General features: G+C 33.7%; 1 protein-coding gene across 11 annotated transcripts in view; it reads right to left on the reverse strand.

Annotated features, from left to right (window-relative positions):
• The window catches only part of CCDC88A (coiled-coil domain containing 88A), a 142,224-nt gene that overhangs the window by 107,594 nt on the left and 18,824 nt on the right, over nt 1-15,806 (reverse strand). For all 11 annotated transcript variants that reach the window (XM_051975295.1, XM_051975297.1, XM_051975298.1 and 8 more), the window contains exon 3: nt 13,783-13,891. In XM_051975295.1, the coding sequence (XP_051831255.1) occupies nt 13,783-13,891 (109 nt within the window). The remainder of the gene's footprint in view (nt 1-13,782; nt 13,892-15,806) is intronic.

The following is a 15,806-nucleotide window of genomic DNA, read 5'->3' on the forward strand; positions in this document are numbered from 1 at the left end:
CAAAAAAATACAAAATCAAGACATAGTTCCTACTCCAAAGAAGCTTAAATTTCTACTAAGGAATACAATATGTAAATATTGACCAGCTGAAGGATGAAGAAGAAGATAATCTAGGGGAATCTAGAAAGAATCCCTAGGAGAAATGGGACAGAAGTGGAGCCTAGAAGAAAGCTAAGTAGACAGCAAAGAAAAGACAGAAATGCACTAGAATGGGTATACAGGCACAGAGGAAGGAAATGAAATGTGCTTTAGAATCAGCTAGAAGGTCAGTTTGGCTGAAATCTTTATGTGGTCATTTCTTAAGAAAAAGAAAATTTTATCAATAAAACTCTGAAAAAGGAAAATTGAAAAAGAAAAGACTAAAGATAATTATACCAACACAGATTTAATGTTATCAGTACCAATAACAATTGCTAAATACTACTAAACAATAGTCCTTGCTTCTAAAAACATTAAAAATCTACAACAAATAAAATTCTATCGGAGGAAGAATGAATAGAAAGCTGGACTTGCAAACAGAAATACAATTTCACATAATCTTTCTCAATCTCAGTTTCTTATTTTGAAAAGAGAGAACAATAATAGAACTTATTTTAGAAGGTAATTTTGAACTCAAATGAGAATATAGGTAATGAGTTTTACAATCTTAAAAGCGCTATGTAAATGGCTAGTTATAAATAGGCCATAGACAAGGACAATCAAATCACTATTTTACAACATATTAAAAAATGAAGGAATAAAAAATTAGTTGAACAGTGTAAAAGAGATTACATTGATGTAAGTGTTCAAATATAAAATAATACACAATATTTATAAAAGTTGTAACATAAGAATTTGATTTCTGGGGAGCTTAATTTTAATAATACTTTAAATTTTTCTTGTTACAAGAAGAAAAAGGACAGATTTTCACATTTGCTAATTAACTGAACTAAAGGACAGTGCTTTTGTTTTTAATATTAGTGACCTCATATCATTCAGACTTCCTAATGAATATTTATATTTTCTAATTATAAACGATTTCTTCTTCTTGAGACCAGCTATTTTTTCCAGCTGAATGAGGAACTTAATTCTCAATAGGCTCAACTGATGAAGACTATTATTATTTTAATTGTGTAAAGCAGATGTGTTTAAAAGAGTACTTTTTTTTTCTAATAATGACTTGGGATTTAGTCAATCTTTTCACACCAAACATTAGTTTTCATTGAGCTGTTATTAGAGACTAAAGTATTTTTACCTATACAGAAAACTTATCAGTTAAAAATACTACTTTATCATGAGTTGCCTTCAGCAAATGATAGACAAGAACAAAAATAAACTATTCAAAACTCATATGATCTGGATAAATTTCCAATTTAAAGTATAATTTACCAACTCTAATCTTGTAAATAAATATCCCAAAAAGTTACTTTCCCATAACAATTATTTAAAAGCCATTTCAGCAAAATACTCCTTATATAGAAAGACCAGTTCAATGAAAAATTGGTGACAGGGCAGCAAGGTGGCACAGTGGCTAGAGCACCAGTCAAGAGGACCTGAGTTCAAATCTGACTTGACTTAACACTTCCTAGTTGTGTGACCCAGGGCAAGTCACTTAACCTCATCACCTCAGGAAAAAAAAAAAATAGTGACAAAAGATTAGAACACCTGTAAGACTTGAAACCTAACATTGAGGACTTTTTCCTTTTTTTATTAAAAAAGTGTGTGGGTCAGAAACCATTTAATAAAAAAAGACTAGAGAGGTCTCTAGAACAAAGCAAAGTTTATTACACATTCTGGAGAGAATTGGGGTCCACCAATTGAGCAGACAACCGAAGAGAGGAAGCACCATAGGGGGGCAGGGTCAATGCTTTTAATCCCTAACGCAAATACCCCCTCCCACCACTAACCTTCATCCTTATTGGCTGAGGATCTTATATTCTAAAGGCAGAAACTACCCAAGAAATTGAACTTGACCATTAAGTACATAGTTGCCCATATTTGGTTGAAATAGGAAGGATATAACAAGAAAGGGACTTAAGTATGTCCTTGAGGATAGCAGGATTATTGGTGGAGTTGTGAACAACCCAACCATTCTGGAGAACAATCTAGAATTATGCCCAAAAAGTTATAAAAATGTGCATACCCTTTGATCTAGCAGTGTTTCTATTGGGCTTATACCCCAAAGAGATACTAAAGAAGGGAAAGGGACCTGTATGTGCCAAAATGTTTGTAGCAGCCCTGTTTGTAGTGGCTAGAAACTGGAAAATGAATGGATGCCCATCAAATGGAGAATGGCTGGGTAAATTGTGGTATATGAATGTTATGGAATATTATTGCTCTCTAAGGAATGACCAGCAGGATGAATACAGAGAGGTTTGGAGAGACTTACATGAACTGATGCTAAGTGAGATGAGCAGAACCAGGAGATCATTATACACTTCGACAACGATATTGTATGAGGATGTATTCTGATGGAAGTGGATTTCTTTGACAAAGAGACCTAACTGAGTTTCAATGGATAAATGATGGACAGAAACAGCTACACCCAAAGAAGGAACAATGGGAAATGAATGTGAACTATTTGCATTTTTGATTTTCTTCCCGAGTTATTTTTGCCTTCTGAATCCAATTCTCCCTGTGCAAGAAGAGAACTGTTCGGTTCTGCAAACATATATTGTATCTAGGATATACTGCAACATATCTAACATATATAGGACTGCTTGCCATCTTGGGAGGGGGTAGAGGGAGGGAGGGGAAAAATCGAAACAGAAATGAGTGCAAGGGATAATGTTGTAAAAAATTACCCTGGCATGGATTCTGTCAATATAAAGTTATTATTAAATAAAATTAAATTAAAAAAAAAAAAAAGAGGATAGCAGGGAAGAGACTTTAAGTATGCCCTTAGGAGAATAGCAGGGAGGAGACACTTTAAGTATGCCCTTGATTTAATGCTTAAAGTCCTTCAGGCCTACTCAAACTTTGAAATAGATGAAGCCTTACTCGATTTTCACAACTGTCTTGAAAGATCTCATCTTATCTCATTCAAAAGGAAAAAAGAAAAAAAAAATTAAAACTTAGAAACATTTTCTAAATAAAACATGTCCATTTCAATAATTGTATTTAAAGTGTAATATAAATCTCCATTTTTCTAAAAATCTTGTTTAATAGAATGACTCTGGATTTTGATCCATTCTATGAAAGATTAATTTCAGGATTTAAATCCCAACAATTCATGACATTTGACTTCTAACTATCAACAATCAAAACAAAAGACTTTTTGCAATCTTAACAGAAACTTGTATCCATAAAAGTATAATTAAGTTCAATTAATAAAATCGTGCTAATTTTGAAATTTTTTCATTTGAAATTTGACAAGGTCCAGAAATGATCCCAATACATTTATCTTTGCATTACTTACGAAAAAATAACAAAACCCAATTAGTAATGTAAATAAGATTATAATGGAACTGCTTAAATTACTTCCTGAGAATTGTTTTTTCCAATTAGCCATGCTCTTGGGTTTAATCATTTTTCACTTGGGCTACTACAACAGTATTTCTGACTATTCTTTCCTATTTTTTGTCCATCCTTTACAGAGCTACCAAAGGAAACTCCTAAACCACATATCTGATCATCTTACTCCCTTAACTCAAAAAGTCTTCAATGAGACCCCATGACCATCAGCACTATAGAAACTAGCTCTCTTCTACTTTGCCCATATTATTTCATATTCCTCCTCTTCAAACTTTCCATTCCATTCCAAGTGATTTATTTGCTATTCTCTACTTACTGTTGTTCAGTTGTTGACTTTGTGACCCCATTTGGGGCTTTCTTGGCAAAGATACTGGAGTGGCTGCTATTTCTTTCTCCAGCTCATTTTACAGATAAGGAAGCGAAACCAAAATAGGTAAGTGACCTAGATGTCACTTAATGGTCCAGAGTATTAAGTAAATGAGACAGGATTTTAACTCAGCTCCAGTTCTGAGATTCCTCAGGCCCAGTGTTCTACCCACAGTGACATCTACTTGCCCAGCACTTAACAGTTTAATCTCCTACTTCTGTGTTTGGAACACTTTTGGTCCCTCACTCATTCCTCCCTCCTGAAATCTTCATTTTCTTTCAAAGTACAGCTCAAAGGCTGATTTCAGAAAAGCCTGTAAAGACTTACATGAGCTGACACTAATTGAAGTGATCAGAACCCAGAAAACATTGTATACAGTAACAACAAGCTTATATAATTATCTGTGAATGGACTTGGCTCATTTTCAACAATGAGGTGATTCAAAGTGATTCCAATACACTTTTGATGGAAAGTGCCATTTGCAATCAGAGAGGGGACTATGAAGACTGAATGTAGATCAAAGGATATGCATGATCTTGTACTCCTTTGAGCATAATTCTTATCTTTTGATCTTTTATCATGGCTCTTATTTTTTATAAATATGACCAAGTTTTTATACATTTGAGAAATAAGATCTTATTTAAGAGGGGAGCCCAAAAACACTTTCTCTTTCTCTCTCTCTGACCTTGGGGGGGGGGGTGGAGAGAAATGCTAAATTCTCCCCTGAGAGACCTGCCCCAGGGAATCAAAATAAAGTGGTTTTCATTCGGTTATCTAGGTGGGACCAGCAGAGTCCCAGGACCGCGTTTAATCCTACTGAGTTGGAAATTAGCCCAGAGACACTCATTTAATTCCAAGATTTTCTATTTTGATTCCAGCTCAAACTGCTCCCAGGTCCCACAGCCTAGCTACGTTTTCAATTATAAAAGAAAGCAACTGGGTTCAATGCTCTTTGCAACAGAAGACCTCAAAGCAGGGATCATGCCAGGCCAAGGGACTTCTCTTGCATAGCTACCTGCAAGGGCCTCTCTGCCCACTGAAAGACATTCTCTTTCAGCGTTACCCCTTCTTTATCTTTCTCACTTATTGCCCTAAATAAGGCCTTTTCTAATAATAAGACTTTGTCTGCTACAGGATTTCTCTGCTAGAAACTCTCCCTGCCAGGACTCCTCCACTAGAAACTTTATATCGCTCTGTCGGGAACTTGCCACCAAGGAATTCAATCTTTCTATTTATGCACAGCAAAGGCACTTCTCAATGCCAATAATAAACTTTTTGCCAGTCTAGCTTTTGGGTTCATAAATTCCTTTACAAAGAACCTGTGCACCAATCAAACCCCACACCTCCCTGCCCTGCGCCGAACCTCATCATTTGGAGACACAATCCTGAACCTCTTCATTATCAGGGAAACCTGCTTCAAAATTCTTTTTACAATTACTATTGCTAACTGTGTCCTCTCCCCACACCCCCATTTCTTTCTTTCTTTCATTCTATCTCTCTTCAAAAGTGTTCTACTACTGACCACTTCCTCCCCTAATATGCCCTTTCTTCTGTCACCATACCTCCCCCTTCCTGTATCCCATTCCCTTCCTACTTTCCTGTAGGGTAAGATAGATTTCTATACACATATTTCCCCTTTGAGCCAATTCTGATGATAGTAAGATTTAGCCACTCCTCCCTTTCCCCTCCACTGTAAAAGCTTTTTTCTTGCCTCTTTTTATAGCAAATAATTTACACCATTCTACTTCTTCCTTTCTCTTTCTCCCATATAAGATCCAAGACAAGTTTTGTGTTTTTTTTCCCCCCAAAGGACTTTATAAGGTCAAACTATGTTTTACATTAAAAAAAAAAAATGTCAACAATATGTCTAAGATTGTCATTAGTTAATAGTTTGAAAGAAAAGATTGGGGTAGAGCCGAGTATGATTCTAAAACCTAAAACTGTATAGGAAAAGGCAAAAAAGGTAATTAGGTTATATGAATGAGGTGCAAGAATAAGAACTGAATTAGACTATCTGCCATCTAGGAGAGGGGATGGGGGAAAGGAGGGGAAATTTTGGAACAGTAGATTTTGCAAGGGTCAATGTTGAAAAATTACCCATGCATATGTTTTGTAAATAAAAAGCTATAATAATTGTTGGAATCTTTACAAACTGCTAACTCATTAGAATTGATAGATTATTGATCTGATCTTACAAGAAGATGTTTTGAGCCAGAACCTGAAACAAGGTACTAAGTAGAACTAATTAATACAATGTTTGTGTTCATACCTTTACTCACTGGAATTCACAAGTATGGGAGATTCACAAAGTAAACTTTGTAACTTGGTGAATTCACACCTCCCTTGAAGCTCTTAGGGCCAGAGAGCACTATGGAGAAACCCATAATCCCTCTCTCTCAAATAAATAGAGCTTCAAAGGGGCCAGTCAGGAAAGTTTTCAGAGGAAGAAGCTACAAGTCGAGAGTTCAACTGAAGATTGAGAAGGCTCTCTCAGAGGCAAGACAGATTCAACTTGGTGCTGGCTCTGGAGCTGAAGAAAGCAGAGGCAGAAGCAAAGGACAAAGCGGCAAGAGCTCTTAGAATCAAGCAGAGAGATGGGCCTCTAAGCTAACTGGGCTATATTAGAGACAATAAAAGATCTGAACTTTTATCACCTGGCTGTGTTTTGGGGTAATTATTGATCTGAACTGATACTAAGACTGCCTCCAGAAAACCTCCCCCAAGAAACCTGCTCTCTCTCCCAGAGAAAATGACCATTATATTATTATAAAGAAGAACAAGAACCCAACAAATAATAATTTTTTTTTTTTTTAAAGAGTAAGAACTGACCCAGAGGAATTAGATTGGAAGAGAAGGGCTAGTAGTTTTGAAATCTTAATAACATAGAGAATGCATTAAAGAGGAAACTAGATGGATGGATGGATGGATGGATAGATGTAAAAAAGCTTTCTAAATTTATTAATAAATACGGGAAAAGAATAGGATGAAAGGGGCATAGAAGAATGTATAGATGAATAGGAATGAGATAAAGTATATAGAGTAATGAGAATGGGATTTAAAAGGGAGGGAGAAGGTAGAAGAAAAGAGTGCAGGACAAAGATTATGGTAGGGATTCTTGGAGGAGGGGTAGATTAAAAAATAGCAAGGAAAAATAGCCTGTAGAAGTATAGTAGAGGAGTCAGCAGGGATAAGAGGCAAGAGATGATACACACAAACATAATAATGATCAAGAGTAGAATTTATTAAAAAAAAAAAAAAGCAGGGGCAGTAATCATTGATCTCAAAGTTAAAAGTTAAAATAGATTCAATCAAAAGAAAATAGGGAAACTACACTATATAGTATTTATGATAATCAAGAGCACTTTAGACTATTTAAAGCAACTAGAAAGTATAAGATGATATAGGAAATCATGAGATGGTAGTTTTAGAAAAATATGGAAAGACTTGGACTTAAAAAGGAGTCATTCACCTTCAGAGAAACAGAAAACAAGCACAATACAACTTAAGACAGATCTATATGAAATGTATATGTGTATATATGTGTATGAATGTGCACATAGGCATATACATACATGTGTTACATGTGGGTGTGTATATGCATATATAAATATAGCTGTGCTTAACTGTAGCCTGCTTAAGGAGGAAAGGGGGAAAAAAAAGAAAAAAGTGGGATGTAGAGAATAAAAAAAATCTACAAGGAAGCAAAAAAAGATGGGCAATTTTGAATACAATATATATGCTTTCATGAAATGGAAGCCTTTTCAGATTTTGAATGCTTTATGTTCTGTTTTGCACATAATTTTTTTTATTTGACTTTTAAATAAGTACATATTTTTAAAATGTCTGTCTTGCCATGTTTTTCTAAATCAAACACAGCAGTATTTTAACCAATAGACAGTGAGAGACTATGAAAGATTTTTCCCATTTCTTGTGCAGTCCTTCTATTTTTGGCTGTGTAGTTTTATCTATAAGAAAATTCTAATTCAAAATAATCAAAATGATCTATTTTACCCTTTTAACAATGCTCTCACTTTATAATATGATTTATGGTCTGATAATACTGAAATCTGCTTCCTTTACATTTTTTCCCCCATTTTTTTTGAAGTTCCTGACCTCTAACTGAACTTTATTATTTTTCTAACTCAGTAAAATAATTTTTAAATAATTTAATTGGGATGATATTATATAAATAAGTTGGACAAAACTGTCATTTTAAAAAATCATTAATTTTACCTGGACATGTGCAATAAATATTAAACTTAGATACAACTTGATTTGTATAAATGTTTATATTATAAATGGGTAAATTCATCTCATTTCACATTCTAAATTATAATTGTTTTTTCTTTTCCTTCTTCCTATTTTTCCTTTCTACCTTCTCATCCTATACCCATCCATGCTCATTCCTGGTTTTGCTACTATTCACTAGCCATCTCCCTCAAAATTCTTCCTTATATCCTTTTTCCCCTATCCTATCCCTTAGTACTCTTTCCTTCTGAATTTGAAGACTTTTATACATTTTATATGTATGTGATGTTCCCTCTTTAACCCATTCCCAATGAGAAAGGTTTCAGCATTACTTCTCTTCCCCCTATTAGTTTCTTTGAATTTTTCCTTTTTTGCCTCATTTGTATGAGGTACTTTCAATTTTTATTTCTCCCTACAGTCTAATATTTTTTTAAGAATCACTTCCATCATACTTGGTCTAGCCCAAGTCTTTTTCTAACTAAATAAAAATAAGTAATAAAAGAATTGAAAATATTTTCATAAATAAATGATTTGATCTTAATGTTTACTTAATATTTCTCCTTAATGTTCTATCTTGAATTTCCCTCCAAGTTCTGCTGTTTTTGACGCAAATAATCTGATGTGTTGCTGCTGTTCAGCATTATACTTAACTTTGCAGGTAATTTACCCTTGGTCATAATCCCAGCTTTTTTGTTCTAGGAAAGATAATATTCCAAGATTTGGAATCCTTCAAAATAGTAACTACTAGGTCTTGTATAATTTTTTTTTGCAGTTCCATGATTTATTATTATTATTATTATTATTATTTTGCTGCTTCTAACATTTTTTCCTTAATCTGGGAGTTTTGTAATTTTGTTATATAGCTTTTCTTTTTTTAGCTTTTCTTTCTATAGCTTTTCCTTCTGGGATGTCTTTCAAGTGAGTGGTGATTGGTAGATTTTTTTTTTTTCTATTTCTGTTTTGCCTTCTTGGTCTAGAACTTCAGGGCAGTTTTCCTTAATAATTTCTTAATAATATATCAAAATGCTCTTTTAAATGATAATTTTCAGGCAGTCTTACTATTCTTATAATATTTCTCCTGATCAATTGTTTTTTCATACTTTTTAAAAATTATTTCTTTGTATCTTAGAGCAGCATTAGCTTCCCTTTGCCCAATTCTAGTTTTCAGGGAATTATTTTCCTCCTTAATTTTTTGGTTTTCCATTTTAAGTTGGCTGACTTTGTTTTCATAATTTTCTTGGGATTTTTTTTTCTAATTTTTCTTCAATCTCTCTTATAAAGAAATCATTGTGTGCTTGGGACCATTTGACATTTTTCAATGATCGAGCTGCTGCTCTGAATATGAACCCTAAACTTCTCTATCCCCATAGTAACTAACTATGATTAGGTTTCTTCTCCTTTTCTGGCTCATTTTAATTACTTTTTGTTTTATTTTATTTTTAGCAGCTATTAGTTTGACCAAGTTCTATTCTAATCTAATCTAATGGGGAACTATACCCCAAGCCTCTGGTCCTCCTTACTATTATTTTCTGAGGTCTGACCTGGGCTCAACCTTAGCCTTCTCCTCTCCACTCCTAAACCTGGGCTAGAGCCCTTGGTTCCAGTGTTCCACAAATGATTTTATTCCCTGTAATCCTTCCAATGACTGCAAACTCCTGTCTTCCCTGGAAGTGAAATCAGGGATTCTTCTCACCTTCAAGTGTCCACAACCAGAAAAGTCCCTGATCCTCTCCTGCCCTCACCAAGTATACGTGGCAACTTCTTGTTCCCTGCAGCGGCAAGCTCAGCCTGGGATGTGTCTAGTCACAGTGCAGCTATGTTTGGCATCCCTCAACAGTGGAAGGTCCTTCAGATTTCTAACTCTGCAGTCAAGATCCCAATACTGTCCATGAACTGAAAGTTTTAAAAACTCCTAATCTAGCTGCCCCCAGGGCTTTGTCGTCTGTTGATTCCATACGTGGTCTGGAGAGGTGTTTACACTTCACATAGGCCAAACCTTTGTCCCTGGGGAATTGCTTTAACTTGAATTTGGTTTATTTGTGTTGCTCTATATTCCCTCTGAGGCATTGTTCTTTTTTCTGAGGAGAAAATTTGGAGAGCTAAAAGTTTTCTGACTTGTTCTTCTATCTTCCCAGAGTCTTTTTGAATACTCTTTTTCATAACTGTCCTAATAGCAGTAAAGTTCTTAGTTACAAGTACCATCTTCTCATGTAGTAAATGGTTTAACCTTATTGTGTCTTTTATGACTTCTTTTTCATGTTTACTTTTTTTTATATTTCTCTTGAGTCTTGAATGTCAAATTTTCTATTCAGCTAGGGTTTCTCATCAAGATTGTTTGATTCTATTCTAGTAATCATTTTTCTGAAGGATTATTCTCAAGTTTTGCTGGGTAGGTTATTCTTGGTTATAATACTAGTATCTTTGCCCTTCGGGATATTTCAACCTTTCTGATCCTTTAATATAGAAGCTGTCAAATGTTATATGATGCAGACTAATTCTATGATACTTTTTTTGTTTCTTTCTGGTATTTAAAGCTTTCCTTAACCTGGGAACTTTGGAATTTCCTGAGTGAAAACTAGAAAAAATGAAAATTTTCAGTCTCAGGAGGTGATTGGTATATTTTTTCAATTTCTATTTTACTCTTTGCATCTAAAATACTGGTGGCAATTTCCCTTTATAATTTCTTGAAATTTGTCTAGGCTCTTGCTTTGATCAGAACTTTCAGGTAGTCCAATAATTGTTAAACTGATTCTTCATTTTCAAGGTCAGCTGTTTTTGCAATGTTGTTTTGCAATTTCACATTTGCTTTTATTTTTTTCATTTTGTTTTATTGTTTCTTGATGTCACCTAGAGACATTAGCTTCTGATTTCCAAATTCTGATGTTTAAGCAATTATGTTTCTTCATTGAGTTTTGTAGCTCTTTTTTCAATTTGGTCAATTTTAATTCTTAATTGAAAAAGAGGTATAGGCTCTAGAACAGATTCTTTTGTGCCAACCTCCCAACTTGTTCTATATGGGAAAATTATTTCATTTGAGCTTTTGTTGTTTCTGCTGCTCCAGAATTCAATTTGAGTCATTATCATTGTAGGGAGGGGAATTTTGGAAAACTCAGCTAGGTGCTTTTCTATTCCATCATCTTAGATCCACTTCATCATCACATATTTTTGCAATTATTGTATACAATTGTAATCCTGGTTCTCTCAGCATCTTATTCTTTTAATGTAACTGCTAGTGTTTTTGTTTTTCAGATTTTGTCTTCTACTTCCATATATTTGTATTTCCAATCAGATGTTCTCTCTTTGGTTTCTTTGGAGAGATAACCCATTGCAAATAAAAGTTTCTCATTTTGCTTATTATTTCTCCTTCACAGTCCATAAATTCTACTATTTGTTACCTGTTAGATTTTTTCAAAATTTATTTATCAGGAACATCCTACTGTGGTTCTATATTTTTCTGGAAATCTTGGGAATCCATAATGTCATCTATCTATAATAATAATATCATAATATCTTTCTTCTGTTTTAATATCTGCCTAACTAATCGGTTTGTGCTCCAGATTTTAAATTTTTAAATACATTTTCATTCTCCTAAGATCATTCTTAATAAGACTTAATAAGACTTAATAAGCTCATTTTATGATATCTTCCTTTTTGATAGCAGCTATACCACCCAAAGATCTCAAAATCTTCAAGACTTCCTCTCATATTAGGCAATTCACATTTCACAGGTGCCAAGAGTCTGTTCCAAAAGGCTTCTGGAGGGAACAAGACTAGAGCCAGTTAAATGCTTTTTTCCTTCCTTTCTGGCCTGATATAGGTCTACATTCATACAGGTCCCCTGACCTAGGTTCCCTTCTCTGCTCTTTTAGTTCTTATGCTGACCCAGGAAGAGCATGCTCCCACCTTCTTATATCTTCTTGTAACTTCAGTGGGATAAGGCCAGGCTGAGGGTAAATTGGAAGAGACAGCAGCAGCAAGAACATTACTCACTCAGCCTCTGGGACATATTGTGTTTTCTTCTAAAAGTGTTGGGTTTGAAATCCTGAGAAAGCCAGTTAGGGATTAGCATTCTCTGCTATTAACTCATAAGCCTCTTTCTGAGTCTATCATATTTCTTGCTGTCTCAGTCTATGAGGATAAATTTAACTGCTTTTCCTTTAATGCATAATTCCTTTCTAGGGGGGAAGTTTTTCCAATGTTGGACTCAAAAAATATCTACTGCTCCATCTAGCGGATCACACTACCCAGAATCATCTAGATCATTGCAATGCCTTTTAAGTGATTTTCCATTTTCCAGCCTCTCTCCCTTCTGATATAATCTCTACACAGTTGCCAAAATGATGTTCCTAAAGAAAAGATTTACTCTTGTTACTCCATCATCTTTCTACACAATAAACACCAATGGCTTCCCTGTGACCCTCAGATAAAATATTATTTCACCTTTATCCCATCCTTCTTTAATGTCTATTTTTATAAAATATGCCAGTATTTTTGCCAGTACAGAAGACAAGTAAATGATTTTTAAGTAAATAAACATATATGTGCTTCTTTTTTTTTTGACTTATGGATATTCAATAAGAAAATTTAATAAATTTTTATTAAATAAATTTATTTAAATAATTTTTAATTTTTTAAATCAGAAACATCCTGCTGTGGTTCTATGTTTTTAATATTTAAATATAAATTTTATTTTAATATTTAATTTAATTTATTTAAATTTTACTGAAATAATTTAAATTTATATAAATTTAATTTTTAATTTAAATAAGTAATCACTAAATCAACTGCTTCCATTAATTTTCCCCTGCTTTCAAACTGGCCAAAAGAAAAAGGATAATATCCAAGATAAAAATCATAAGTATTATGTAGCATGTTTATAAGTCTAACACACAGAGTTATGATTTTTAAAAATCATTACTTTAGTAAAAAAAGAAAATCTAGAGAAATGTTAAATGATTCTCTTAGGATTATCTAAAAGTTTTTGTAAAGAAATAAATTATTTTCGAGGTTATATATTTAAATGTTTCCCCAAAAAAGCATCACATTATAATAGACCCTGAAAGTACCATCTGAATCAATATAAGTAGAATATTTAATAATTATAAAAAAAAGATAAAGATAGGATATTCTGGATTATCCTTGTAATTTCACTGATATAGAGAGGCTCTTAGGCAAGGGAACAACAATGCAGGTCTGCACTTTCTCTGTAATTTCAGTCTCAAACAGAAAATTGCCCAACATCACAAAGCTAGAATGCCGTCAGAAGTAGGACTTAAAAAAAAAAAAATCACACCTTCCTGGCTTAGAAGTCAGCTCCAACACAGCCTCTGTCTCTCTTTTCTAAGACAGAGAGAAAGAGAGAGCTTTGTCCCAAATGACAACATTGTACACATTTGCGTATCTCAGATGCAAAGTGAATTAATTTAAAATATTTTATTCTCTTAAGTACTTCAAACATTCTCCCTTTATACTTAAGTCAATAAATTTTCATAGAGTTCAATTCAATAAACATTAAGTGTCTCCTATGTTCCAGGCACTATACTAAACATTGAAGATACAAACAAGAAATAAGAGAGTCCCTAAGCCACAATATATTTTATTACATCATTATATATGTCAATATAAAATTTAAAGTTAAGCTTATTATAAACTTGAACATGTAAATTCATCTATTAAAATTACTAATTTTTTAAAAGGCAAAAAGAGTTGCTTACCTGGTAATAAGATTTGATTTGTCTCACCAAAATGGACAAATTTTGAATTCTAAGTGATGCATCATTGTTGACTTTTTTATTTACTCGCTGACTTTCCAATTTAGGATTACTGTAAGAAATAAACAAATACTTTAGCCTAAAATAATAGAAGAGAAATAATGTTTGACTATTTTTATAAAAAGGAGGGCTTTATCATTAATACCATTTTAACATATTGTACATAAAATCTTCATTAGTTGTATAAGTACGAGAGAATAATAGCAAAAAAAAATCCATTCATTACTTGCCTTTCAAATATATTTTTAAATTTTCCTTTTAATGTATCCAATGAAGCCAACACAAAAAATTTATATACTTGGAATCCAATTCTAAGGTTCTTTAGAAAGGGAAGAGCATTTATATAATACCTACTATATGTCAGGCACCAAATACTAAGCACTTTTTACTAATATTACCCCATTCAATTCCCAAAACAACACTGAGAAGTAGGTATTACTTTAAACATGAAGAAACTGGGGCAGTATGAAGTTAAGTGATTTGCCCAACATCACATAACTAGCGAGTAGCTGAGGCCACATTTGAACTCAATATTTTCCTGATTCCAGGTTCTTTTCAACTATGCCACTTAGATGCCACTATGGAAAGGGGGTAAGGGGAAATGGGTTTCATCCTGACTGAAATCGATTTACCTTATCAAGTTTTTAATCTTTAAATGAAGTCTGTATCCTTATTCCTTCATCTGACCAAATACCTCTTTGAGTAAATCAAGAAAACAAATGAGAAACAAATTAGCAATGCTCCAAAGGTTTTTAAATATCCAAACTTGAAGAAACCAGAGGCTGTCCTGATTCCTTGGCAGATGTGAAAAAGACCATAGGCCCTTACCAGAGGGTAACAAAAATTTTCCCTTGCATTATCCTCTCTTCTGGCATTGTTCTAGTATAGGAAACACTGTATCCAACAGACTGGCAACTTTATTACTCACTACCAAGTTCCGGATTAAAATCCAGAGAACAGGGGACCCTATATAAAATTGAGTTAGTAGATAGGAAGTTCTACATGATGTACCAAGAAAGGAAGATGTTCAGAAGCCAGCAGAAATATAGTTTATAGCTCAGGAGCAGATCAAAGTTTCTTTTTTAGCATCTTGCCTAACCTTCAGAGAAATGACCACAGCAGGACTCTGAGATCAAAAGAGAAGCACACAATTCTACCACTCTAAGCAATAGTTTTTCCATTTCATAAAATGAGTCCAGCAACTGCCTCCTCTTGCTCAAAAGCAAAGTCATAAGCAAACTGGCAAAGCTCAGCTGGGAAAAGGGGGTAAGGAGGAAGTAGTAAACAGACTTTGCCCAGGATCAGACCACTTTGAAAGCACTAAAAGTTTTCAGATCTCCAACTTATTCCTGAGAACCTAGAATAACAATACTCAGTATACCCAAAAAATCAGAAACAGGAATAGCCCAAATATATCCCTCAAGAACTGCTGCAAATTCTAGCCTGAACAACAAATCTAACATCATAACATAGATTAGAAGAAAGTGCAAACAAAAAAGAATTCTCTCCTCCTCACAAATAGCTATTATAATGGCAGAGACATAAAGCTCAAGACACAAACACAGAAGAAGAGAATGATTCCAAAACAGCTTGGGAACAAACAACTAAAGTTCCTGAAAGAGATGAAACAACAGTTTAAAAACATTAAAAATATCTTTTTAGAAATGAACTGAAAGAGTACCCAAGGATAAAAATGTAAAAGAAATGAGAGTGATGGCAGAAAGAATAGGAAGCATTAACAGTTTGCAACACGGGATATAAAACTTTGCCTAAGCAATAAATTGCCTGAAAATTATAATGAACCAAATAGAAGTCACTGAATCCATGAAGCAATAAGAAAGGGTAAAACAGTCAAAAGACTAAAAAAAATGGAAGAAAATCTAAGTATAACATGAGAAAAATAACTGACCTGGAAAATAGAAGAGAGAAAAAAAAATTAATAAACACTGGACTATCCAGAAACTATG

This window comes from Antechinus flavipes, chromosome 2, assembly GCF_016432865.1.
Source record: "Antechinus flavipes isolate AdamAnt ecotype Samford, QLD, Australia chromosome 2, AdamAnt_v2, whole genome shotgun sequence".
NCBI lineage: Eukaryota > Metazoa > Chordata > Mammalia > Dasyuromorphia > Dasyuridae > Antechinus > Antechinus flavipes.